Source organism: Vulpes lagopus, chromosome 11 (genome assembly GCF_018345385.1).
Source record: "Vulpes lagopus strain Blue_001 chromosome 11, ASM1834538v1, whole genome shotgun sequence".
Taxonomy (NCBI): domain Eukaryota; kingdom Metazoa; phylum Chordata; class Mammalia; order Carnivora; family Canidae; genus Vulpes; species Vulpes lagopus.
Genome location: NC_054834.1, coordinates 66,899,085 through 66,924,407, shown reverse-complemented (window position 1 = coordinate 66,924,407; position 25,323 = coordinate 66,899,085). Strand labels below are relative to the sequence as shown.

The window sequence follows — 25,323 nt, the reverse complement described above, 5'->3', positions numbered from 1 at the left end:
TTTGTTAGCCTATACACCTGAGGTAAATATTAAAAATTGTGAAATTTGGGCAGCCTGGGTGGCTCAGCGGTTTAGAGCCACCTTCAGTCCAGGGTGTGATCCTGGAGACCTGGGATCGAGTTCCACGTCAGGCTCCCTGCATGGAGCCTGCTTCTCCCTCTGCCTGTATCTCTCTCTCTGTCTCTCATGAATAAATAAATAAAATCTTTAAAAAAAAATTGTGAAATTTTAAATGTAAACATCTGTGAAGGCAGTAACATTTTCTTTTCTTTTGTTTAGATTTACTTATTGGAGACAGAGAGAGAACAGGGGGAGGGGCAGAAGGAGAGGGAGAGAGAGAATCCCAAGCATGCTGCCTGCTGAGACTAAAGAGCCCAATTCGAGGCTACATCTCATGATCCTGAGACCATGAACTGAGAGGAGATCAAGAATCATAGGTTTAACTGACTGAGCCACCAGGCACTCTAGCAGTGATGTTTTCTTTACTAAAGATTAGAATCAAGGCATAAAGCTGAGTTACATGTAAAAACTTCAGTATAAATGGTAGTTAACTAAAACATGGCTCAACTTAAAATACACAAGTTAGGTCACATGAACAAAGTTTTCAGATGAACCAAAAAAAGAAAAAAAGAGTGTGGGTTATTTTTTTTTAACACCTTTAGTATTTGAAAAAAATATTTTCCATTCTTTTCTCTGGAAAGAAAGTCAGGAATATTCTATTAAAGTTCTTAAAAGTACTGTCAGTGAATTTGTTACTTATCAATAAAAGGCAAAAGACATGATTCTTGGACAACTGTCTGAAAGACAATTAAAAAGTGTACTGAAATTCAGAGATAGGCGAGTTTACTAATCTTAGCCATTACTTAATAATACAACATAGGAGAAACCAATAATGGAACTTACCTGGTGAACCTGAATTTCCACTTTAAGAGCCTCCTGTAGAGTCTGCAACTCCATCCTCCACCTTCTCCACTTTCTGTCTGCTAATTCTTCAGCCTCTGTCTACAGCCTTTCTGTCTACAGTTTCTTCAGCCTCTGTTTAAAATAACAAACTCCTCTTCTCACTGCAGCTGTGGAGATCATAAAATGTTTTGGATCATAAAGGAAATGTTCGTGTTAAATAAAAGAAATTACATTAGTTGAAAATTATTTGATGCTCCAACACAGAGCATGAAATGTCCCAAACAGATTTCTTTCCAAAATGAGTATTTTTCACTGAATTAGTACCAAAATTTTCTGGGTTTTATTCTCTGAACATTCATTCCTCCACAGAACACTTCAAAAAAGTAAGAAATGGGAGAAGGGAGGTGTTTAATCTGGTCATGAAAACATCTAAGCACACTTAGATGCTCAGCACTATAGTACATACTACATTCTGAGGATACAGAGCTGAACAAGACCACTTCCTTCCTAAATGAGCTGGGAATCTAGAGGCTGAGACTACAACCATCCAGGACACACTGTCCTTAGAGACACATAACAACAGAGTCATACATTTTTAAACATCACACAGAGTGAACTGGAAAGTTCAGGGTCTCTCAGAGGTTAAAGAAGGCCAGAGTACTTTCATTTGGATGGACTCTTACTCTGTTTTTAAAATAAACCTCAAAACGGAAAATTTTGGTATTATTTAAAGGTTTACATTTAACAAATTAATACTTTATATAGATACAATGCAATGTAACTTTCATAAAGTTACGACAGGAATGTTAAATAATAATCCTATCCTGTATAATAGAGGTGGCAGTCTAGCAATGGAAATCTATCAATTTCCAGCTTGATAATGAACACCATCTTCTTCAAGCCTGCCAGCCCATCTCTTTTGGCTATATGTATAACTGCAAGTGGCAATAATGTCAAAAGTCTAGATTTGTGAGTGTGAGCCTTCCTATTCTGCTCTGCTTATCACTAATATTTAAATGAACTCAATGGCTAATTTCTCTTTTAATTTTTTTTTCTCGAGTGTGGCCTCAGACATGATTTGAGGTACCCTCCCAAAGCAAAAGTTTGCTTTTGCCAAAATAAATCTAAACTTTACTTCTGTTCTTTTTCCTCTTTGTACCTGTAAAACTTGTAGCTAGAGCAGCTTTTCAATATTCTTAACAACTGAGGAAGGGAGCAATCATGAATCTAAAAGAACCAGTACTCCTTAAACCAAATGAAATTCATAATCTTTACATTTCCAAAAATTATTTATCCATGGATCAAGTCCATAATCAACCTAAGTTTCTTAAAACGTCTTTAAAACCGTACTTAACAGTTATAATGGAATCATTAACTATAGATAATATTCCTATGAATTTATTTTTCATTATATTTGCTTAATCTCGCTAGACTTAAAACATCACTGACAATCTCTCCCCTAGGATTTATATACTATGAAATATTATATAAAAATTCTCAAAAAACAACAAACTTCAAAAATGTAAAATTCATTCAAAGTTAACATTTATGGAGGTTAGGAAAGCATTACTATATAATGATACTACCAACAAAAAAGGCAGTATGTTTAGGGGAGACAATTTTGAAAAGGAACCATATTTTGAGGAACAAACTACAAAAGCAGTTTTTTAGCTACTTATTATCTCAGAAAATCTATGGACTGTAATAAATATCAGAATCATGAAATTAGCAAGACTAAGGTTTTTGTTGTCACATAAGTTTACTCTATATACAAAGCAAATGTTAAAACTATAGCATTGCTTTCATTTTTATTTTTATTTTTTTTTTTAGATTTCACTTTTAAGTAATCCCTATATCCAATGGGCAGTTGGATCTTACAACCCTGAGATCAAGAGCTGCATGCTCCACCAACTGAGCCAGCCAGGCGCTCCTCCCTTAATCTTAAGAACTAAAATAATCCTACTCAAATTTGTAACTTACATATATTAGAGTTATTCCTGAAAACAGTACTTGACTCAGTTGAATTAGTTTTCATTTTTGAAAGATTCTATCAGAAAACATGTCCAAAAATGATTCCTTATCATTTTTGTCAAATTAAGAATCATCTTGAAGTTAAACGAGCATTTTTAACAGCAGAAAGGCCATATTTGATTTTACTGGTAGCAACATAGCACATCATAGTTCAACTCAACATATAAACTCTGGAAATAAAGAGCAAGTTAAAAACAGAGAACTTACAATATAGAACTTACAACATATACAACAAAGGGTTAACAATTTATACATTAGAGTGCTCACAAATTAATTTTAAAAGTATAAAAAAGCAACTCACAGAAGAATAAGCATGACCAACAAACACGGAAAACATCCATCTTCAATAGTCATAGAACTGTAAATTTTAAGAAGGTAAGTTTGGTCTATCAATCTGACAAAGATTTGTAGAAATAAGAATACTCTGAGAGCTGTCAAAAGTTTGGGGCAGGTGGCACTTTCATAATTTGCTACTGGTTATCTCTGGGTGGTAGCAATAAGGATTATTTACTTTCAATTTTTCAGAGTATTGATGTTTTGACATTTTTCCACAGAAAATATGTACTTATTTTTAAATTTAAAAAAATTAACTGAGGATTGCTAAAGCCTCAGAAAATTCGATACTGATGAAACAAAATGTTCAGGAAAAGAAAAAGTAAAACCAGAACTTAACCTGGAGGCTCTAAATGTCAAAGAGTGCCTTGCACGATAAGAAGCTTGTAACTCAACTTAATGAGGAGCTGACAGCTTTTATTCCTTCATCAGATTGTTGTCTTATTAGAGACACAGAGAGACACAAAATTTTATTTGGCGATGACTAAATGCCAATTATTCATTTTATTTCAAAATAAAACTGAAGGGTTAAAAAAGTTAGTGACTTGTTATAAAAAACTTATGAAGGATTAGAGGATTTATTTTATATCCTACTTCTTCAAAAAGTTCTCTTTCTGGAGAGCAGTTTTAAGAGATTGATCTCTACCTAAAGGAACACATTATATACATATATTTATAGCTTATAAAAACAAGGCAAGCACATGTTGAATCCTTTTAAGAAATATTTTGGGGGTTTAGACAGCTTATGCAGCTATCATACGATGACTATTTGGGGACAGTTTACAGCATCATAAAACAGGTTTTATTTGCTAAATTTGTAGAAGGATGATTTATCATATTTTGACCAATTCCAGTAAGTTATAATTAACAAATCATTGCTACAAGGTAAATATAAACAGACTCACGAAGCAATAATGGACACACTTTACTGAGGTACAATGCCTTTTACTACCCAACAGCTCTAAATGCTACCATCAGAGAGGACAATGGCTTAGTACAAAATACTAACATTTGTTATCTTCAGAACTGTACATGCCAAACTACTAGGACACCTAATGGCTTCTCACCTTCAAATAACATAAAACCAAAAACATGAACAAATAAAAATTCCACAAACCAACAAAACAAAAATAATAATCAAATCTCACTAAAAAAAACAGCTGTGATGTCTGGAAAGCACACTCACTATCCCCCTAAAACAAGAAAAAAACGGATTCCATTTACTTGCTATGCAACCACTCTTAGCCTCAGGGTTTTTAATTTGTTTGTTTGCTTATAAATCAGAAAAATGGGAACAGTATCATCTACTCATAAAACTGTTATGAGGTTTAAAAGAGATGAAGTTACACAAAAAGTTCTTTGTAAACTACAAAGTTCTATGCTATTATTAACATACTTAACTCTTTTATTCATACAAACAAACTTTTTAATAAACTTCTCACCACAGTATATTGCTGAGAAGACTCCTACTTTCAAATTCTCTAAACAAGGGGCTTTTAACTATTTTGGTGGGTAGGTTCTGCTTAGAGATATGTAACCTCCAGGTCTTTCATTATGATTCTAATAATGTAGTAATGCTGTACCTCTGAATTTACTGCTAAGAAACACTGCTCTGTTCCTGAATTGGCATAAACATTTTTTCCCATCAAAACTCAAGTTATCTACCAAGTTTCTTTAACTAACAGTAAGTCCATAAAACACTGTGCCCTCAGACTGAATTCTCTAAAAATGGACAGCTCAGTATTCTCTATACCAAATATTTATTTGGTGTAAGACTCCAGTTGTTGTTTTCTATTAATTAAGTAAACTCCACACCCAATGTGGGACTTGAACTCATGGCCCTGAGATCCAGTCTCATGCTCTACTGACTGAGCCAGCCAGTAGCTTCAAGACTCTACTTTTGACTTACATGTTATACAGAATACTGTTTAGAGTATGTTCAATAAAAAAAAAAATAGAGGGGTGCTTGGCTGGCTCAGTCAATGGAATGTGCAATTCTTGGTCTTGGGATGTAAATTCAAGCCCCACAATGGTATAGAGATTACTTTAAAATTAAAAAAAAAAAAAAAAGTAGAGAGACGCCTGGGTGGCTCAGCGGTTGAGCATCTGCCTTCAGCTCAGGGCATGACCCCTGGGTCTGGGATCGAGTCCCTTATCAGGCTCCTATGGGGAGCCTGGTTCTCCCTCTACCTGTGTGTCTCTGCCTCTCTCTCTCTCTTGTGAATAAAAAAAATAAAATCCTTAAAAAAAAAAAGTAGAAAGTCTTGCTAGATCCATGTGTCCTTACTTGTCACATGTCAAGTACTAAAATATCAGGTTTCAATTTGTACAAAAATGCTCAGAGATATAACAATATCTTTAAATTTTAACTTAACTAGCTATTAAGTGCTAAAAAACAGTCACAGATGCTAAAAATAATAAAGCTCTTTAGTAGCATTTATTGAAAACTAATATTTACTAACATGAATAAAAATGCCATTAAAAAATATATAATGTTTGTTTTCATGGTGGTATCTCTTTGGTGACACTCCACATGTCAACAGAAAATGCTACTGCACAAAGAACTTAGCAATCCTGATTTCAGAGGACTACCTTCTGACACTGGGAAGGCTACTATGCTCACATCTTGGTACTAACAGCTGTTGACAAATATCACCCGAGCTAGTGAGACTGATGTTTCTCAGCCATTAGATTAGATTTAAACATACACACACACACACACACACACACACACACACAATTAGATTTATGATAATGTCTGAATGTGTTTGAATATAAAATATATATCTCTCCTCTGTGTTTTGTTTTTGGAGGGAGGGGCCAGATCCTTATTTAGAAAAAGAAAAGGAATACCAATAGAAGTTATACCATTGCCACACAACGTCAAGTCAGGGTCTCCCTGACAGCACCCTCTTCCTTCATGGTCTGCTGCACTGTCTTGCATCTCACCCTACTACCAATGTTCATTCTGATAATGTAGTTTCTACCTCAGCTTCCCAGGACAGGCCTAGCTGACATACACATTTTTCTGTTTTCTACCTGTTTTTACAGAAATCAAGCACGTCTACTAAAATCAGCCTAACTATATCCAACAAGAACATTGAGAGTAAATTTAAAAACTTACAGAAATTCGGAATGGAGTCTGGAGAGAAGTGTATAAGAGCACAGTGACAATGAGAAGATTTTAGAGTTGATTGCCACATTTCCTATAGAATACTATTTAATGATTTTAAAAAAAAAACTGTCCAGATAAGCCTGGGCAGAATCATATAAATATTTACTACACAAAGGGTAACACAAGAAGGTGTGGTGGTCTTGGCATAACCAAAATAAGTACTTTAATAGAAGTGGAAGTTATGGGAAGATAGATTTCAGATCAATTTAAGGAAAAACTAAGGATTAGAGCTATACAAAAAAGGAATGGGTTACCTTATGAGGTAGTGGGCTCCCTGTCATTAGAAGTATTCAAGAATGCTGCATATCATATCCCCCTCTTGGAGATTCACAATGCACATTAGCATATTAAAGGTTCTGAGAAGTCCTGCAGTAAAGAAACCTGTTTAACGCAGCATTTCCCAAATTATTTGACCACAGAACATTTTTCCCACCCCCACCCCACCTCAATAATATTTACTCACTTCTGTGGAACTAGAATTCCTCAGAAAACATTACAGAAAATAATGAGCTACATTTTTTTTAATGTAGTATTCAATATGCACCTGAATAACAATCTGTCTGGGATATAGGAGAAGAAATTGCCATACCGGTAAAAGACTGGAAGAGAAAAAGCCCTTAAGGTTTCTTCTCTAAAATTCTGTGATTCTATCACATCTCAAAGAAAAGGGCTATAGGGTCTTGATTATTTATTTAAAAAGGTTCCATGAGAGACAGGCAAGTAGAATAAAAAGGTAGTAAAATGCAAGGTTAACTGGTTCAAATGCCTCCCTTTCATGTTCAAAGCCCAATCCCTAAAAGATAAGAGAGACACCTCAAGGACAGTAAATTATCAAAAAGAAGCCCTAACCAAATATCTACTCCAGCCACTAAATTAATTAAAATGTGAGAGAGAGAATTTAAAAAACAAAAACAAAAAGAAGTAGCCTTGTATTAGGGAATGATACTATTCCAGCTCTGGTTTCTTTTTTTTTTTTTCATAATACATGCTCTCCAAATAAGGTTAATATTTGTTTGATCCTTAGTCACTAGACTGCCCTGTGCAATCTGTGATCTTGAGTTAGACATTCAAAAAAATGATTAAAGTGTGACAATTTATAAGCTGTTAGAGTAGATACTAAAGTAGATAATAGGAAAAAAATATATTTGCCTATATGCCCCCACACTGCTACATTTCACTGTCTCTCTTATTTTTTCCTCTTTTAGAATTATACAAACATATACTAAAAATGTAATATCAGAAATGAAACCAATCCAGCATTACATTTAAGGATATAAATGCTTAAGGGTCCCAAATTTCAAAGTCAAGGTTCCCATAGTTACATTAACCTAGCCATTTTGCACATATACTAAGGCCATCAAATTTAACAGCATATTAAGTAATACAAAACACAATAGGAACCTGAACTTTTGAAATTCCTGACTTTAGAATTTTCAGCTCTCACCACCGCATTAAGGACATTTTTGGCAAAGGGGACCTTTACATTTTAACAGGTTATCAAATGTAGGAACATGCAAGCCTAGCAGTATTATTAGAAACACAAATGCATTTGAGATACGGTTACGTGAAATTAGACAAAAATTCACTTTCACTCAATGCAAACAGTAAAGCTTCATTTCTGGGAGAGAGTTTTTTTGAAAAAAAAAAATCACTGAACATTTGAATTATTACCCAACTAGCATCAGGCACACTACGCCTGCCTCATGAAAGTACTTACCAATTCTGGGGAAACAGGCTCTCCTTCAGCTCTCTTGCTCCCTACAGCAGAAGAAGGGGAAAATAGAATTAGACTACAAACAGATTTACGACATGTCATCAAAAGCTGAAGACTTAAAGATTTCTAACTTTATGAAAAAACAAAACGCAAAAATCTCCAAAGCTTTAACCGCCACCCCACCCTCTCAAAAAAGGAAAGAGAGGTAGTTTTCACAGCAAGGAAAAAATTCAAAGGCAGTTAAATCTCTAATTTTCCATTTTTCACTATTCCAGTTTTTCCAAGACAAGGAAAGTAAGTAGATGATGGTTTCCCTTTCCTAAGAGACACACAAAAATAAAATACACCTTATCTAAGTAACACACAAATACAGGCTCATCCCCAACAAATGGGCCTCATTGTTCATTGCTTTATAGTAACAAGGTAACGTCACTGACACTTAGTTCTGTCTATTTAAAGTGTCTTTTTTCAATTAATCTTGAAGTGGACTTCTACAAGGCTTTAAAATTCACAGCATTTTATATGTTTCACTGTAATTTCAATTAAACTTTTCATTCACATTCTTCAAGTCTCACCACTTCAGACTGTAATACATACACAAGGGTGCCTTTCTCTCTGCCACATATTTAATCAGTGATAGAGCCAGAAAGAAAATTAAGATTTTGGGATCTCGATCTAATGCTCAATGATGCTTTTATCAATTGCATTTTTTAAGATTAACTAAACTCCATTAAGTTGACTTCAAAGTTAGAAAAGTCAAGTCAGGCTATACTGGTTTTGTTTTTGTTTTGTTTTTTAATTTTATTTTTAAGTAATCTCTACACTCAAAGTGCGGCTTGAACTTATGACTCTGAGATCAAGAGTTACATGCTCTACTGATGAAGCCAGCCAGACATCCCAATATCGTTTAACTCTGCCTCACCCCAAACTTCTTTTTCAGTTAAAAAACATTAGGAAACAAGGCTTTTCTCCTGATATTTTAGTATTAAGTATTTAAACTCTACATTCAATGCTCTAAACTTATGTTTTAAACATAGTATATTGGGATCCCTGGGTGGCGCAGCGGTTTGGCGCCTGCCTTTGGCCCAGGGCGCGATCCTGGAGACCCCGGATCGAATCCCACATCAGGCTCCTGGTGCATGGAGCCTGCTTCTCCCTCCGCCTGTGTCTCTGCCTCTCTCTCTCTCTCTGTGACTATCATTAAAAAATAAATAAATAAATAAAAATAAACATAGTATATTTGTTGAGTGATGTTACTTCAGTAGTGTTCTCATTTCAAGGGATTATTTCAAAAAATCATGTCATCCAGATTATAAATTTTTATTTAATCAAGTACAGTCATAACAAACATGCAGTAAAATAATTTAAAAGGGCCTCAAAACATGCAGTTAACATTTCAAAAGAAATTAAAATTTGCTGTTTTATCCTGTCTTTTCTTTAGCAGCAGTACTTCTGAAAGTTCTCAAGTCCATATAAATGGCTATTTTAGTCACCAAGATTAGAATGACTTCCAACCAAAAGAAAAAAAATCATGCAAAGGTCTATAAAGTGATGTGATTATTTAAAAGTGGATCCTCACAAGGAAAAAATTTGTAACTGTGTGGTGATGTATGCTTACTGAACCTATTGTGATAATCATTTTGCAATATATGCAGATATTGAATCATCATGCTGCACACCCAAAACTAATATAATGTCATAGGTCAGTAATATCTCAATTTTTAAAAAGTGAATTCTTAACATTATAGATAGCACCTACAGGATTCTGTACCACTCAGAACAGTATCAGGCACAGACTAAATGTTCAGTAAATATTTGTTAAATGAATGAATTGACTGAGTGGACCCTTAACTCTATTGATGACTTACTTTCCCTATGAGACATTTCTTGTTAGCTTTTTCATGCTGGTGATAATGACTTTTTTTTAAAAGATTTATTTATTTATGATAGACACAGAGAGAGAGAGAGGTAGAGACACACACAGGAGGAGGGAGAAGCAGGCTCCATGCCGGGAGCCCGACGTGGAACTCGATCCCGGGACTCCAGGATCGCGCCTTGGGCCAAAGGCAGGCGCTAAACCGCTGAGCCACCCAGGGATCCCTCGTGATAATGTCTTATGCATCAATCCCCCACAGCATTATTTGTTAAACGAATGACTTTGGATAAAAAACAGTAGATCAGAAAGAAAGATACTGCCATTTTAAAATGTAATGAAAAGAAAAAGACTGATCTATTGTACTAAATTAAGAACCTCATTCACCTAAAAAACACCATTGAGAGAATGAAGAAACAAGCCACAGAATTGGAGATGACAATTCCAACACATACAACAATGGTTTATAACCATAACATATGAAATATGTTGAAACTCAAAGTGATCAGGACAGAATTGGGATTTTTACTTCCACATATATGGCATCTGACAAAGTGAAGTCACATTAACTCTTCTGAAAAAGTCATATTCAGTAAGGAGATACAATGGATGTGTATCTAAACTCTAGGGCATTTTCTCCAAAACTCAATAGCAGAGTTAATCCCAAACTGATAAAGAATTTTACCATGAAATCATGATATTATAAAACTATTCATAAAACTGCTTGCAGGGACTGTAGATATCACATAGGAAATCAAAGCCTGAGAGGTTAAATTACTTCCCCAAAGGTCACACACCAATTGGTTGTAAAGCTGGAGAAAGCTTACGGACCGGACCCTAAGATTCCTTTGACCAAGCTGGCCTTTCCACTAATCTCACCTCCTCTCAACCAGGCACAGTAGTAACATTTCTATAAAACAAACTACAATAAATACTGGCAAAGTATTTTTGGAAAAAGTTTTAAAGAAAAATCATTATAAGTAAGCTAGATAGGGCAAGTTTTAAAACTTGAGATCCTTTTATGCCTGAGGGAGCCTCATGAATGGACTTCAGAGGGATTTGCCAACCCTACAATACTACTGGCTAAATTTTATATGTATAAGAATTCTGGGAAGAGGACCCATACCTTTAATAAGATTTGTAAAGAAGTTCAGACACCAAAAAAAGAGTCAATTATTTTTAGACTAATGATTTTTAAACACTGTGTGTCACAACTACCCAAGATTATTAATTAAATGATGACTGATTAATTGACTACCATTTGGAAGCTGATAAAAAAATATTTTATTTATATAATTTAGTAATAATTAGCAATAAAATGTATATATAAATGTGTATTTTAACACTATCTACATGTAAAATGTATTTAAATCTGAAATGCAAGTTTGATTTCTTCATGTTAAGCTGATTAAAGTCCACTTGTTTCTCACATACTCTTCACACTCAGAGCTAAGGTGGTTAAAAATTTTAACCATATTTGCTTAAATGTTTCAAATACAGACGTATTCTTTTTTTTTTTTAAGATTTTATTTATCTATTCATGAGAGACACAGAGAGAAAGGTAGAGACACAGGCAGAGGGAGAAGTGGCTCCATACAGGGAGCCCAGGTCTCCAAGGATCACAACCTGGGCTGAAGGCGGCGTGCTAAACTGCTGAGCCACCAACGCTGCCCTCTACAGATTTATTCTTTAAAAATACACTCAAAACACATATGGTGAACTAAATAAAATTATTTTTGCTTTTAGAAATGAATATTATCTTGCTAACATAATTTCCCATGATTTTTTGCCAACCAAAGATGGTTCACCTCTCCAGAACTTCACAGGTAGTTGCTTTAATTAGAATTGGTAAAGAAATGAATCACTCAGATTTCTAATATGGTTGTAAAACTGAAAATACCATCAATAAATCAAAGGTGATTAATAACAACTTAAGTACCCTTTGTAAAATACCTAAAACCTTTGTATATGAAGAACATATATTAAATAATAAACAAATTTTGCAGAGAAAAGGTTTAACATTAGATCATGTTTTAAATTAAGCTAAAATTCATCCCACTACAAATTCGAACAATTAAGTTTATAGTCTGTGCTCAATCATAAATTTTGATAAGGGACTAGAATAGCACAGATAATTGTCATTCAAAGACACTTTAAAATGTCACCTTACACAGAAGATTCAATCTCTTCTCTTCTACTACACCAAGCTGATACACTAATTTGATACACAATAAGTTTTACTGTTTTTTATCTGCCCTTCCTAACTTCTAACAGAAAGCATAATAACTTTGAAATAAATTTAAATGCAAATAACTGTTCAGAAGAAAAAGCAGAATCCTGCTTAATGAGAGTTAGTCCTTTAGGCCCCAATATCATAATCATTCCTGTGTCCCCCATCTGTCTTCTTACCCTCTCATGGACATCCCTCTAGCATTTCTCCCCTCATGTTTCAAGAAGCATCAATTTTTCCCCTCATTACTGGATCATTTTGTTTGTTTCTTCCATCTTTTTTTTTAAGATTTTACCAAACCCAACATGAGGCTCGAACTCACAACCCTAAGATCAAGAGTTGTACATTCCACTGACTGGAGCCAGCCAAGCACCGCTATTTCTTCCACCTTAAAAAAAAAAAAAAAAAAAAAAGCCTCCCTTAACTCCATAACCTTCTCTAGTTACTACCCCACGTCTATGCTCCTGTTTATAGGAAAACTCCATTATCACTGTCCCTAGTTCCTTCTCATTCTCTACTAGATTCACTCCATTAGGGCTTTGGTCTCCTTCTATTCTTAAGATCACCAATGACCTCCCTGTTGCTAAAGCCAATAGAAAAGTCTCAGCCCTCACTTCCATCTTTGATCAGTAGTATTTGACCCAGTTGATCATTCCTTCCTTCTTGAAATCCTTTCTCCCCCAGGACACCACTCGATCTTGGTTTTCCTCCTAATCTCCCTGGCCACTGTTCTGGATTTCTTATGCTGGTTTCTTCTCATCTCTCAAGACCTCAAAATGCTGAACTGCCCCAGGGCTCAGGGTTCTTGGAACTCTTCCCATTAGGTAATCTCACCCACTCTCATGGCTATAAAAGGATCCGTACACTGGTGACTCCCAAACTTTTATCTCCAGCTCAGACCTTTCCCCTAAATTCCAAACTCATATAGCCAATTGCCCACTCACCACTTGTCAAATAGGTTTGATTACTCTTGATCACCTATCCCCCAACTTCCTCCTCAGAGTCATCCCTACCTCAGTAAGTGGCAACTTTATCCCTTTGGACCAAAACCTTAAAGTCATGGCTCTTTTCCTCTTTTTTCCACACCTTATATCCAATCTAATAGCCAACCACCTTGCCTCCACCATCAAAATACAGACTTGGACCACTTGCATCAACTCCACTACAACCTCCTTGGTCCAAGCCACCCTCATCTTTCACTTAGATTATTACAATAGCCTCCTATTGCCCTCCCTCCTTTCCATCTTTGTCTTGCTACAGTCTATTGTCTCAGCAGCCAGAGTGCCTTTTCAAATTCCAAGACAGATCCAGTTACTCCTCTATTCAAAATCCCCTCCAATGGTATCCCACCATACCCAGGAAAAAAGCCATCCTTTAAAACAGCCCAAGAGATTCTAAGTGATTTGGGCCTCTGTTAGTCTCAGATCTCCTCTCCTCCCCTCTCCCCACTGCTTAATCTGCTCCAGCCATACTCACCTCTTTTTTGTACTTCAAAAACTCAAAACAAGTTCCCTTCTCAGGGCTCTTCTATTTGCTTTTCCCTCTGACTGGAATAGTATCTTCCATAAAATATCTTCACAGTTCACTCCCTCAAAATGTTTAGGAAATCTACATACAGCAGTTGCGAGAGGAGAATACTGAAATAAAGACTACAACTGTCCTCAGAATTGTTTCTCTTCCCAAACTTACTGTGAGGATCTTCTTTCTTATGCCAACAATACCCTTTTTACCTTCTCCCCACCTAGCCAAATCTCAGCCAGTCATTCAGATCCAGATAAAGATTCAGTGATAAATGGAGACCTTCCCTAACCATTGCAACTCCCAGATCTTCCCTTCTTTGAATTCTCAGATACTTTATCATCTCTCACATTCATCTTAAAATTTAACCACACTATCTCACATTGTAACTTATACGTCTTATCTCCCTGACTATGTGCGCACACGCGCGCAAACACACATGTAGAATAGAAATAATGCCTTGCACAAGTAGTTCTCAAACCTGTAAAACTCCAAAAAATACATAAATTCACAGCCTACCCTTAATGCTTCTGCACTCATGATGTTTGATTTAGAGCTCAGATATCTCTATTTTTTTTTAACTCCCCCCAGAAGATTCTGAAGGATAGGGACTGGGAATCATTGCCTTACAGTTCTCTACGTCCTTCAGTACCTATGAAAGTAAGCCTTCAAAGAGCTTACAGCTAGAATGGACACCCCAGAGAACCAAATCCATTCCTTCATTCCACAGGGGAACGGCAATCCAAGAAGTCTACATGACTAGCCAAAAGCTACAAAGGTTAGTAAGAGGTAAAGCCCAACCTAAAACCCAGATTTACTGCTCTCAATCTAGGAATTCTTCCATTAGGCTGTGCATAAATAAATGAAAGTAATAAAAATCCACAATTCACAGACAGGCACAGTAAACAGTGATTTTTTTTTTATACTTGACCAGTTATTACAATGTCCAAGTTCTTTTCTTTTTTAATTTTTATTTATTTATGATAGTCACAGAGAGAGAGAGAGAGAGAGAGAGAGAGAGAGGGAAGCAGAGACATAGGCAGAGGGAGAAGCAGGCTCCATGCACCGGGAGCCCGACGTAGGATTCGATCCCGGGTCTCCAGGATCGCGCCCTGGGCCAAAGGCAGGCGCCAAACGGCTGCGCCACCCAGGGATCCCCTACAATGTCCAAGTTCTAAGTGTGCATTATTAGCTTCTATATGTTTGAAAATGTGAGCAACATTAGCTGACAAAAGACTTAAAAGGCCAGAGAGTAATTGTGAGAAGGCTAACAATTAAAAAATAATTTTTACCAAGTTCTCTTGCAATATGTATAAAAACTTATAAAATCATTTATTTTATAAATGAGAAGTATTAGGAGAAATAGACAGAAAGAAGAAATCTTCCTTCATCATGCTATAAAGTACAAAAATCCTTTATTCAAAAGCTTCCACAGCTCACAAAGCTGTAAATGTTTTCTGAGTCTAATCATAACATAAACTTCTTAATTACAGATCAGAATTAGTAAATCACCCCATATCCCAAGATAACTCAAATTCTTATCTTAATAATCAGTTAACCCAGGTCCAAAACTCTTGCCATCAATAACAAAAAAACAACTCAGGTACCTATAAGGCATTACAAAAGAGTTTGGGTTTATCCTGGTGTATAGGGATTTAAGCTAGTGTCTCCTATTAACACTAATGGGAGTTCTGGGTGTAAACCATAAGCACCAAGGAGGAGGATCAATGCCCAGTACTGCATCTGTGAAAACCCTTCCTATTGCACTAACTGCAACTACTGGGACTTGTTCTCTCAGAAATGGGATAATAGACCCAAATTCCTATGTCTCTAAAGCACAAAGATAATTCAAGTAAAAGTCACTAAGGAAGGTCACTAGTAAACAGCTGATTTTAAAAATATACAAGAAAAAGCTAAACTAAAACATCTGACACACTGAGGAAATTTTATAAAATAGCACCAACCAACATGCACAGAGGAAACTAGTGAATTGCTGGAGATAAAAATTCACACAAAAATTCAACAAGACTAAGTTAATCAAATTTTTAAAAATTAGAGCACAGTAAACCCAAGTATAGCCAGAAGCTTGTCCAAAGAAACACACACAAACAAAACAAAACAAAACAAAAACTCCCCCCCTGATGGAGCCCTAAGTACACTACAAACCTTGCTTTTAAAACACAGAAGAAAGCTCCTGCTGCATTGATAGCCAGAATAATCACAGAGTACTTCCAGAAAAACGGATAACAATCACAAGCTGCTAAGGACGACCAAACTAACTAAATAAAAATTATAGCACCTTATTGTCTTCCCATACCGCCTCACTTCTCAATATAGCACTGCTGTACTCACCAGGCTAGAAAATGAGCAGGTGCCTTTCAGGCTATAGAGAAATTACTGAGACACACACACAGCCCAGTCACAAACACAAACACAAAGGGAATGATATTCTTTCACTTGAAGGGGCTTAAGAAATGCAAGGCTTTGCTGTAGGCCTAGAAAACTAAGAGTAGGCCTTACCGAAGAAATGAGGAAAGAGCCAAGATTTACTCCAAATCCACATTCAAAGACTAAAAGAATTAACATTTATCTCAATTAAAATGCTTTGACAACAATCCTTTTTAAAAAAAAAAGGAGAAATTAAGATTTTCCCCGTTCCTAACCCCAAGAGAAAATCAGAATCTTTTCTCTCTACACAGGTTTAGCTCCACAACACAAATAAAAGAGAATCCTGACTTAAGGCCTGAAAACTAAACATGGTTCCATAACACTCACATTAAAAACAAAACATAAAGCTATGTAGTTCAACATATTGATTCTTTATCATTGCTGCTATCATTAATGAACATTTAGCATTTTATCTGTACTTTCAAATGTCAATGAGAAATTGAAAAAGCTACAATATGCTGGGGATTTTAACTTTTGAAACAAAAACCACAAAGAAACACGAGTCTGAAGCATAAAGCCTCAATCATGCTGATAAGTAAGTGGTCCTAAAAGTTGAAAGTGAAAGCAATATACACCAAAAAAAAAAAAAGAAGAAGAAGAAGAAGAAGAAGAAGAAGAAGAAGAAGAAGAAGAAGTTTGCTTGATATTAATGCTAGCCTTTAAAACCAAAAATATGTTCTGTTACAGAAGACTGAAATCAGGGCTTCCATTAACCTTGTTAAAAAAAAAAAAAATCCCATGAGCATGGATTTTTTTTCCTAAGTCTCTTCATCAGAGCAGCATGGGGTCCCATTAGGCACCCTATTTTACTTCCACCTTATAAATAACGTTAGCTATTCGCTATTTCCATGGAAACCAAGTACAGAGAAACCCACTTAAATGAATACCGGTTAAAGGAATAAGTTTTATTTTAGAAAGACTTTGCTGCTCTAGATGAACTCTACTGGGGAATACTACAAAGTTGTCTTAAGTATAATTTTTAAAAATATATCTTTGGTGTAGAGGAAGCTTATTTGCGGTCCTGTTAAGTAAGTACACTCCTTGCACTAAACTAAATATGCCAAACAGCATCATAACATTAAAGATACCTTTTCAATGCATTGCACAGGGGTTTAGATGCACAACACCCAATGACCATGCTTCCTCATGCATTGGGGTGGAATAATTACCCGTATGGGTCTAATTTAAACTAATAAAAGCAAGGAAATTCAGAAATAAGGTTACCATCACCTTGTAGTGATTAGTAATGAAAAGCCCCACAACTGTAGGCACATATACAACTTACTACTCCTCCAAAGAGAAGTGAACAATGGAGCAAATAACTTAAGTTCCTAATCACTATTACCAGGTCCAGGGATAGCAGATAGTCAAAATTCCCTCCTCGACAAACCATCTTACAAGTTATAACAAGTATTATTAGTGAATTGTTATATACACATATGTGACATAGACACAGAACATTCAAAGGAGAAAATGCAGAACAAGATTTAAGAAGTTGCCCTACATACTACTCTAGAAAAGACCATAAAAAAGTTGCCGATAGACAAGTGTACATAAAATAAGATGCAAGTAAGAAGGATAGTAAATTCAAAAAACTAATAATCGTGAGTTTCCAAAGACAGAAAGGGGTAAGAAAACCAAAAATTTCCAGCAGATGTGGTTCTCCATTAAGTTACTGGTGGCTCAGATATCTTCAATAAGTTAAAAGACAAATAAAAGCAGTATTCTCCTAAAGGGTGATTACCAGTATTAAATTTACAATGTATGAAAAGAGTTAACATTCTCACATACATTTTTTCCTTTGAGTATATTAACAGATCTCTTTGTACTGCATTTTTTAAAAACACAAAAGTACTTTCCTTGTATGTTTCACACACTGTAAACATTGGCAAAATGATAACGTGAAGTTGGGTTAAGAGGTATGTGGCTTTTGCTAATATTACTCTGCTTTTGCATATGTTTTTAAATTTCTATAAAAAGTTTTTTAAAATCTTATAAAGTTAAAATTCTCATCTCAAATGTTTTTAGTATGTATAACTATATAATAGATGAAATGTATTACATATAGATCTTAGAAGCTACTGAATTTAAATCCAATATAGCCATTAACTTAACATTTAACCACAGCTAATTTCCAAGTTTCACTTTTCTTACCAAAACAATTCAGTTAACAGTTCAAAACCACTAGGAGAAATCTGGAAAGGAAAAGATCTGCTATTTTGCAACTACCAATTAATGAAATGCAATCAATGCCTAAAAACAAAGCATTATAGCCGTATTTTACATTTTACAAATAAAAGAAAGAAATTCTACTAGCCTTCTCTATTACCCAGTCAAAATAGTTTTAGAATCAGCAACGCCAGAATTTCCAATTCCTTCTCCAGTTAGGTCCACAGGACTACAGAGAACAATCTAATTAATTAATGCTTCCTATTTCCCTTACCTTAGTTTAAGTAACAAAGCTCCCCCTTTCCCCACTATGCCCCCACCTCACCCCCTACCAGAAAATATAGCAACTTCTGAGGTAAACAGGTCTTTTTCTATTCCCTTCCTTAGTCCAGATAAAAAAATGTTTCACAAATACTCAGTTACTTCACAAGTGATTTTAAGCTATCTATTATCCAACTTCTGGCTGACAGCCCAAAATGAGGAGGTCCACAAACTGTTAAAGCCTTAAGGTCTTGATAACAGCTCTGTTTAAAAACTAATAATTACAATGGTGTTGTGTTTTGTTTTTAAGAGACAGAGAATAAGATGGTGGTAGCCTTGGAAGGAGTGATGCACAGCAGACAGGACAGCATACATAGAGAAGAGATGGCAAAGGGATAGTAAAGGAGAGGGGAAAGGAAAGGCCATGGAGGGAGTATGTGCAATCAATGTGCATCTCTCTACGAAGCAGCTAATGTACCACTGAACCAGACAGGTTCCCGCATAAGTATGATAGGAGTGCAGCCCTGACATGAATGGCCCAACTTTTACAAATTGGGCAGAGACAGACTTTCAAAAACGTACAATTCTTTAAATCAACCCCAAAGACCTCATAGGGTCTAACTCCTATATTTATTAAAATGAAGTATACTTTTAATGTTCTTTAATTCCATTCACCCAAAAGAAGCAATTTTTTGTAAGCCCTACATAAAGAAAACTTAATACTGTACATACACGGGCAGCCCTGGTGGCTCAGCGGTTTAGCGCCGCCTGCAGCCCAGGGTGTGATCCTGGAGACCCTGGATCGAGTCCCACGTCGGGCTCCCTGCATGAAGCCTGCTTCTCCCTCTGCCTGTGTCTCTGCGTCTCTCTCTCTCTCCTCTCTGTGCATTCTCATGAATAAATAAAATCTTTCAAAAAAATACTGTACATACACTATGTTAATTCTAAAACTACAAAGCTTCACTTACTGACCACTTTAGCAATTGTAAAGTAACCTTAAATTTTTTTTAACTGGAAGAAAACTATACAGGGGTGCCTGCATGGCTCAGTCAGTTAAGCATCCAACTCTTGGGTCACAGCTCAGGTCTTGATCTCAGGGTTTTGAGTTCAAGCCCCACTATATGGTCTACTATAAAACTCCTTAATTTTTTAAATATTTGTTGAGCTAAAGTACAGCAATTTATCAACACAAACTTCCTAGAATTTCTGCTCAGAAAGCAGAAAGGTTTTAGGAACACCGACAAAATAAAATCTAGCAAATGCTTCTATCTACCTTCTAGGCCTTTATGAACTGGTACAGTTGGGTAAGTAAGAACAAAAAGTTAATGGAAGCTATTATTCTACTTTAACTCAAATGCTCATCAGTGGTTACACATGCCTTATTCAGGGTGTTGTGGTAAGCTATTACAAATACATTTGATGAATCCTAGGGAAAAAAAAAAAACTATACAGATGAAAGATCAAAAAAAGTTTCAAATCCAAATTGGTAGTGAATGAATAAAATTAACTCTATTTCACACTTAATGATCATTCCCCCTCCCTCAATTACTGATTTCACTTACAGAAAGATACATACACACAAACACACACACTCATGCACACTAATGGACATATTAAAAACTCAGATATTTTACAAAGAAATCTTAAGTCTGAGGTCATTGTAAGGCAGAAACTTAAAGAGTGGCTTTTTGGGGCAGCCCAGGTGGCTCAGCGGTTTAGCGCCGCCTTCAGTCCAGGCTGTGATCCTGGAGACTCAGGATTGAGTCCCACGTCAGGCTCCTTGCAGGGAGCCTGCTTCTCCCTCTCCCTGTGTCTGTGTGCCTCTCTCTCTCTCTCTCTCTCTCTCTGTCTCTCATGAATAAGTAAACAAATAAAATCTTAAAAAAAAAAAAAAAAGAGTGGCTTTTCTCATAACCAACTTGTTCTCAGGCCTTTCTAGGCTCAATATAGGTAACATACAACAGTTAAATATAGAAAGAAAATTAAAATTACCATAAGAAAAGACCAAGCACCAGATGAGAGAAAATTTCACAAAGGCAAAATGCCCAAAATCAGAAGGCAAATAAATAATGTCCATTGTTACTAGAAAGCATTTGTGTGCCTCTACAATTGTTTCCACTAGTTATTCTTTCTACTCAAGCATGTGTTCTCAGGGGTTAAGCACACACTTTGTCCTGAGCAGCTGACCCAAGTGACTGACCAGCTGATAAGGATTTTAGACTTTTGAGTTTTGAGTTATAATGCCTGGTCTACTACTGACTCCATGCTAAGTGACCTGCTGTAAACCACATCACCATGTTGGTAATAAGAAGAGACTTTTATCACCAAGAGTTTTTTTTTAAAAGTGCCTTATAATATTTTAAAAAGTCTGTTAAAACTGGCATATTCCCACATATTTTCTATTTCTCCCAGAACTTTCACAAACAAGAACTCATAAGATACACTTTTCCCATCCATACCTTTTTTCACCATGACATTTCAGGAAAAAACCCTCCTTTCCAGCTAAGCTGTTCCATATTTACTCTTTTCCCATATTTACTCTTTTACCGTAACAATGGTAACAGTAGTTATTGCTTATCAAGTGTCTTAAGATTTCCTCATTTTATCTTCACATCAATCCCAGAAGGTTGGTGTTATCAGCCCTACATCACAGATGAAGAAATTGAAATCCAAATGAACAGCGCAGGGCTTGGTATACAGCACATATAAGAGACATCTTTGCTGAAGGGAACTTAAATAATTAGTCTAAGATCACACACTCAACTTTAAGTGGCTGTACAGAGATTTCAACCAAGGGGTCAGACCACAAAGCTCAGGCTCTTTTCCCACTATGCAACATTTGTCTCAAGCCTTAAAAGAAGAAAGGATTTGAGAATTAAGGTTAAGTAGTGATACCTAACAACAGTTTCCATTTATTTAGTGCATACTATGTGTCAAGAACTTACTGCAGTTTATACCTTAAATTATTAATTCCTCCTAACAATCTCAGGCTATGGGTACCATTATTTATTCATATTTCACATATGAAGAAACAGAGGCAAAAGCACAGAGGGGTGAAGTGATCTGACCATTATTACAGAGCTAATATGTGGCAAAGCAGGATTTGAGCCCATGCAAACTGGCACCAGCTCCAGTCCTGATACTCAACCATTGAGCTTTTATTTACTCCCTTGCTAAAAACTTCCCTTCATCTGAACTGCATGAAAACAAAACTTTTAACCTTTTCAACAAAATTACTAGATTGTAAGCCTTCGTGCTTTGACTAATTAAGAGAAAAACTAGTAGTACTCTTCTAAGCATGCATACCAGACTTCTTTGCAGGCACAAAGGGTATGCCCCTGGTGATTAGATCATTGCACTGTTCAGGAAGTGGCACACTGTAAATCTGGTTAAGAGCCCCCAGCCCATATCTCTCCACACTCAGAATCACACTAACCATGCACTGCAAGAAGCAGGCAATTCAGAGATGTCCCAGTGCAATCTTCTATAAAATGAACGTCAGTCTGGAAGTATCCAAGTGTGTATGGTAGTACCCTTCCAACACCCTTTCTTCTTCTTCCCAAACACCATAAAGAACACCGCAAAAGGAATGAATGAATCTAAGCTACTTAAAAACCATAACAAATGTCCAATGATAACTACAAATTTAAATGAGAAAAAAATGCAAAATTCTCATAGTTTTGTAACTTGTCCAAATTCTACATTCAAAAAAGGATGGGCCTCAAAAAAAAAAAAAAAAAAAAAAAAAAAAAGGCACAGACCTCTTTGAAAGTCTCAAGTCTACTACCTTATTACTATAAATGTCCCTTGAAAGGTGAGAGAAAAATAAATTTTTACCTCAGATTCTGAATACTTTGATATACATATTTAAAACAAAAATCATTAGTTACAAGTCATTGGGCTTTCCACCCTAATATCTACTAGTATGACAATATATTTAATTACATAAATAAAAATAAAGAGCATGGATTTAATATTCCTATGTGAACATGTAATATACACAGAAAAATAAATACAGAAGAACAGAACTGGACCTGGAGGTACTAAGAACTTGACACAATGAGAAAAGGAACTATTGCAGCTCCCTCCATTGACATCGTAAAGTTGCCACATTTTCTGGGCTCTCTTTTGAATTAATGTGGCATCTGTTCCAAGTACAGCATGCTAACATTTTACTAAAAGATATTTTCATTCTACATTTGTATGTGGTTTGCTTTTTATTTGAACTCCTGTTTTATTTCAGTGGTCATTATTTCTTTATACCAAGTTGTCCATTTGGCTTTCCTAATCTATCTCCCCTGTGCACAAAAAGGGTGGGGAACCATCAGTTTAAAACCTTCTAACAGCAATAATTACAATATGCTTTGCATATAGATTAAATAAAGAAAATAAGCAGCACAAAGACTTTTGTAGGCTTTTTAGTATCAGGTCCTGATAAGTTAACAGCATCTGTTCCTTTCAGAAAAAGAATTCGGCTCTGAAGTACTGGGGCGGGGGGGGGGGGGGGGGGGGGTGGAGAAGGAGAGGAAAGAAATAAACAAATACTAAATAGAGTAATTTCAGTTACAAAGTTTGGTTTTCATGAAATGATGATTTCAATTATTTGTACATATCCAACTCTATCAAATGAGAACTGCTTTTTAAGACATCCTCAAAAATGCTGCACCAACAAGCCAAATACAACCACTTGTACTTAACATGCATGCTGCATACTCCACACTGTTACGTCATATCAGGCACAGAGAAGACGCTTACCAAGCTATCCTGCGTTCTATAAACTGCCTAACAACAACAGAAAAAGGCACTGCCATCTCTATGGTGGGAGTAAGAGCTCTTGGGGTAGGCAGCCTTTTGCCTTTGGTCAACTCTGAAGAAAACAAATAAGGCTTATATTTCTGTCTTTTAAGCTCACCTTTCTCAAGGCCTTTACTCTCAATCTTTCAGCCTTTCACAGAAAGAAAGGCTGTTTCTTTAAAACTAAAAAGCTACAAAAGACCACTCCAACTTAAAAGGCCCACACCTAGTGCCAACTGTCCTCCAGGTGTCCTCATGACCCTCTTCCGCAGAAGAATGGCCTATCTAAAGTTGTCAGCTCCAAGTGGGTGCACCCACCCTGGAGAAGGAAGGGGGCCATGGAAGGAATTATTGCAATTTATATTTTTAAATATCACCCTTTTAAAAATTTCAGCTTCCCTGTATATTTTCTAACATGCATAAAACACTAATTCAGAAAATTACATGTAAACATATTTATTGGTAGCAGTACTTTTTTAAAGTTTGGAGACAAGAAGCTAAGGCCAAAGTAGAATAGAGGAAAATTAGGCTCTACCATTCACTTTTTGAATTCTTGTCTCTGCCTCAGTTTGACCATCCATGACATGAACTGAGCCCTCTACACACTTTTAGGACTATTTCGAGAAATAAGAAAATACGTCCTAGGGCATGGTCTGAGCCACCAAGATGAAAAGCACATATGAATGCTGCCAATGAGAAATCCCTTGAATTGGCTTGTTAAAACTGATTATACTGGGGGTGCCTAGGTGGCTCAATTGGTTAAGCATCCAATTCCTGATTTCATGATCTCGAGGTCCTGAAAAGGGGCTCCACTCTGAGTATGATGTCAGCCTGGGATTCTCTCTCCCTCTCCCTCTGCTATCCCTACCACTTACCCCCTACTCCCAACTCCTGTGTGCCCTCCCTCTCTCGCTCTCAAATAAATAAATAAACTGACTATACTGTAATTCAAATAAACTGCTATGCCCTGTCAGACCCAGTTCTTAGAATTTTAAGGCCAGGCTTCAGCACTTCACTAAATATGAGTCTAAAGAAACATTAAGGCACCTTAGACACAAGGAGTGCGTTCTAGGACCAGGAAGACTTTTTTAAAAAATAAATAAAACTTGTGTAATGAAAAATTTATTACCTATGAAATAAAATTTTTAAATTTAAAAATTACAAAGGTGAATTATGACCAACAACCTTAGCAACAAGATAACACTTTCAAAGCCAGAATCAAAAGATTATATTTAACGTAGATTATAAGGCCTTTAGGATGTCTTATTTTACACAATGCCAGAAAAACAAATGGCACTCAAATAATTTTCCTTTCTTTTTCCATTGCTTTAAAAAACAATGGGCTATCAGTATAGCATTTAGTACTGGTTGAGTGAGTAGGGATAGGGATGGGGGTGTGAGGTCAGCCAACACTACTGACATAAAGATGTGAGTACCAGGACTAATTCCTATGCAGGGTATCTATCTGTATGCTGATTAAGCAGTACTTGGTTTGCATTTCCATTAAAATATTACAATTATTTTCTCAGCTTTAAAATGTATTTTAATTTGTAAGTGTTGAATGAATGCCTCCTAACAAGAGAGCCCACCAGTTTAAAAAAAAAGTTATGTGAAGCCATAATTGATCTCTTTATAAATAGTAGCTACCAGAATAAACTAGTAGAACTTAATTCTGAAATGATGCCTCCTAAATCACTTGCACAGGACAGAAAATGGTGTAGCCATTGTATACTGGTTAACATTTTTTAAAGTTTTAAAAATAACAATGATCATCTCTAAGCCATTAGGCACAAGTAAAAGAACTTAAAAATGCTTTTTGCCCCATAAGTAATAACCAGTCAAGAGTACATGTTTATAATCTTAATGTATAAAAT

At 35.9% G+C, this 25,323-nt stretch overlaps 1 protein-coding gene across 16 annotated transcripts in view; it reads right to left on the bottom strand.

Annotated features, from left to right (window-relative positions):
• The window catches only part of PHF21A (PHD finger protein 21A), a 194,033-nt gene that overhangs the window by 156,797 nt on the left and 11,913 nt on the right, over window positions 1-25,323 (bottom strand). For 11 of the 16 annotated variants that reach the window (XM_041723305.1, XM_041723301.1, XM_041723308.1 and 8 more), the window contains exons 2-3: window positions 8,160-8,200; window positions 904-1,070 (exon numbers count right to left, since the gene is read on the bottom strand). In XM_041723305.1, coding sequence (XP_041579239.1) covers window positions 904-957 — 54 coding nt within the window. In that variant the 5' untranslated portion in view covers window positions 958-1,070; window positions 8,160-8,200. Of the gene's footprint in view, window positions 1-903; window positions 1,071-6,696; window positions 6,809-8,159; window positions 8,201-25,323 lie in introns of all 16 variants that reach the window. The other 5 variants (XM_041723292.1, XM_041723297.1, XM_041723296.1 and 2 more) reach the window with 1 other exon arrangement.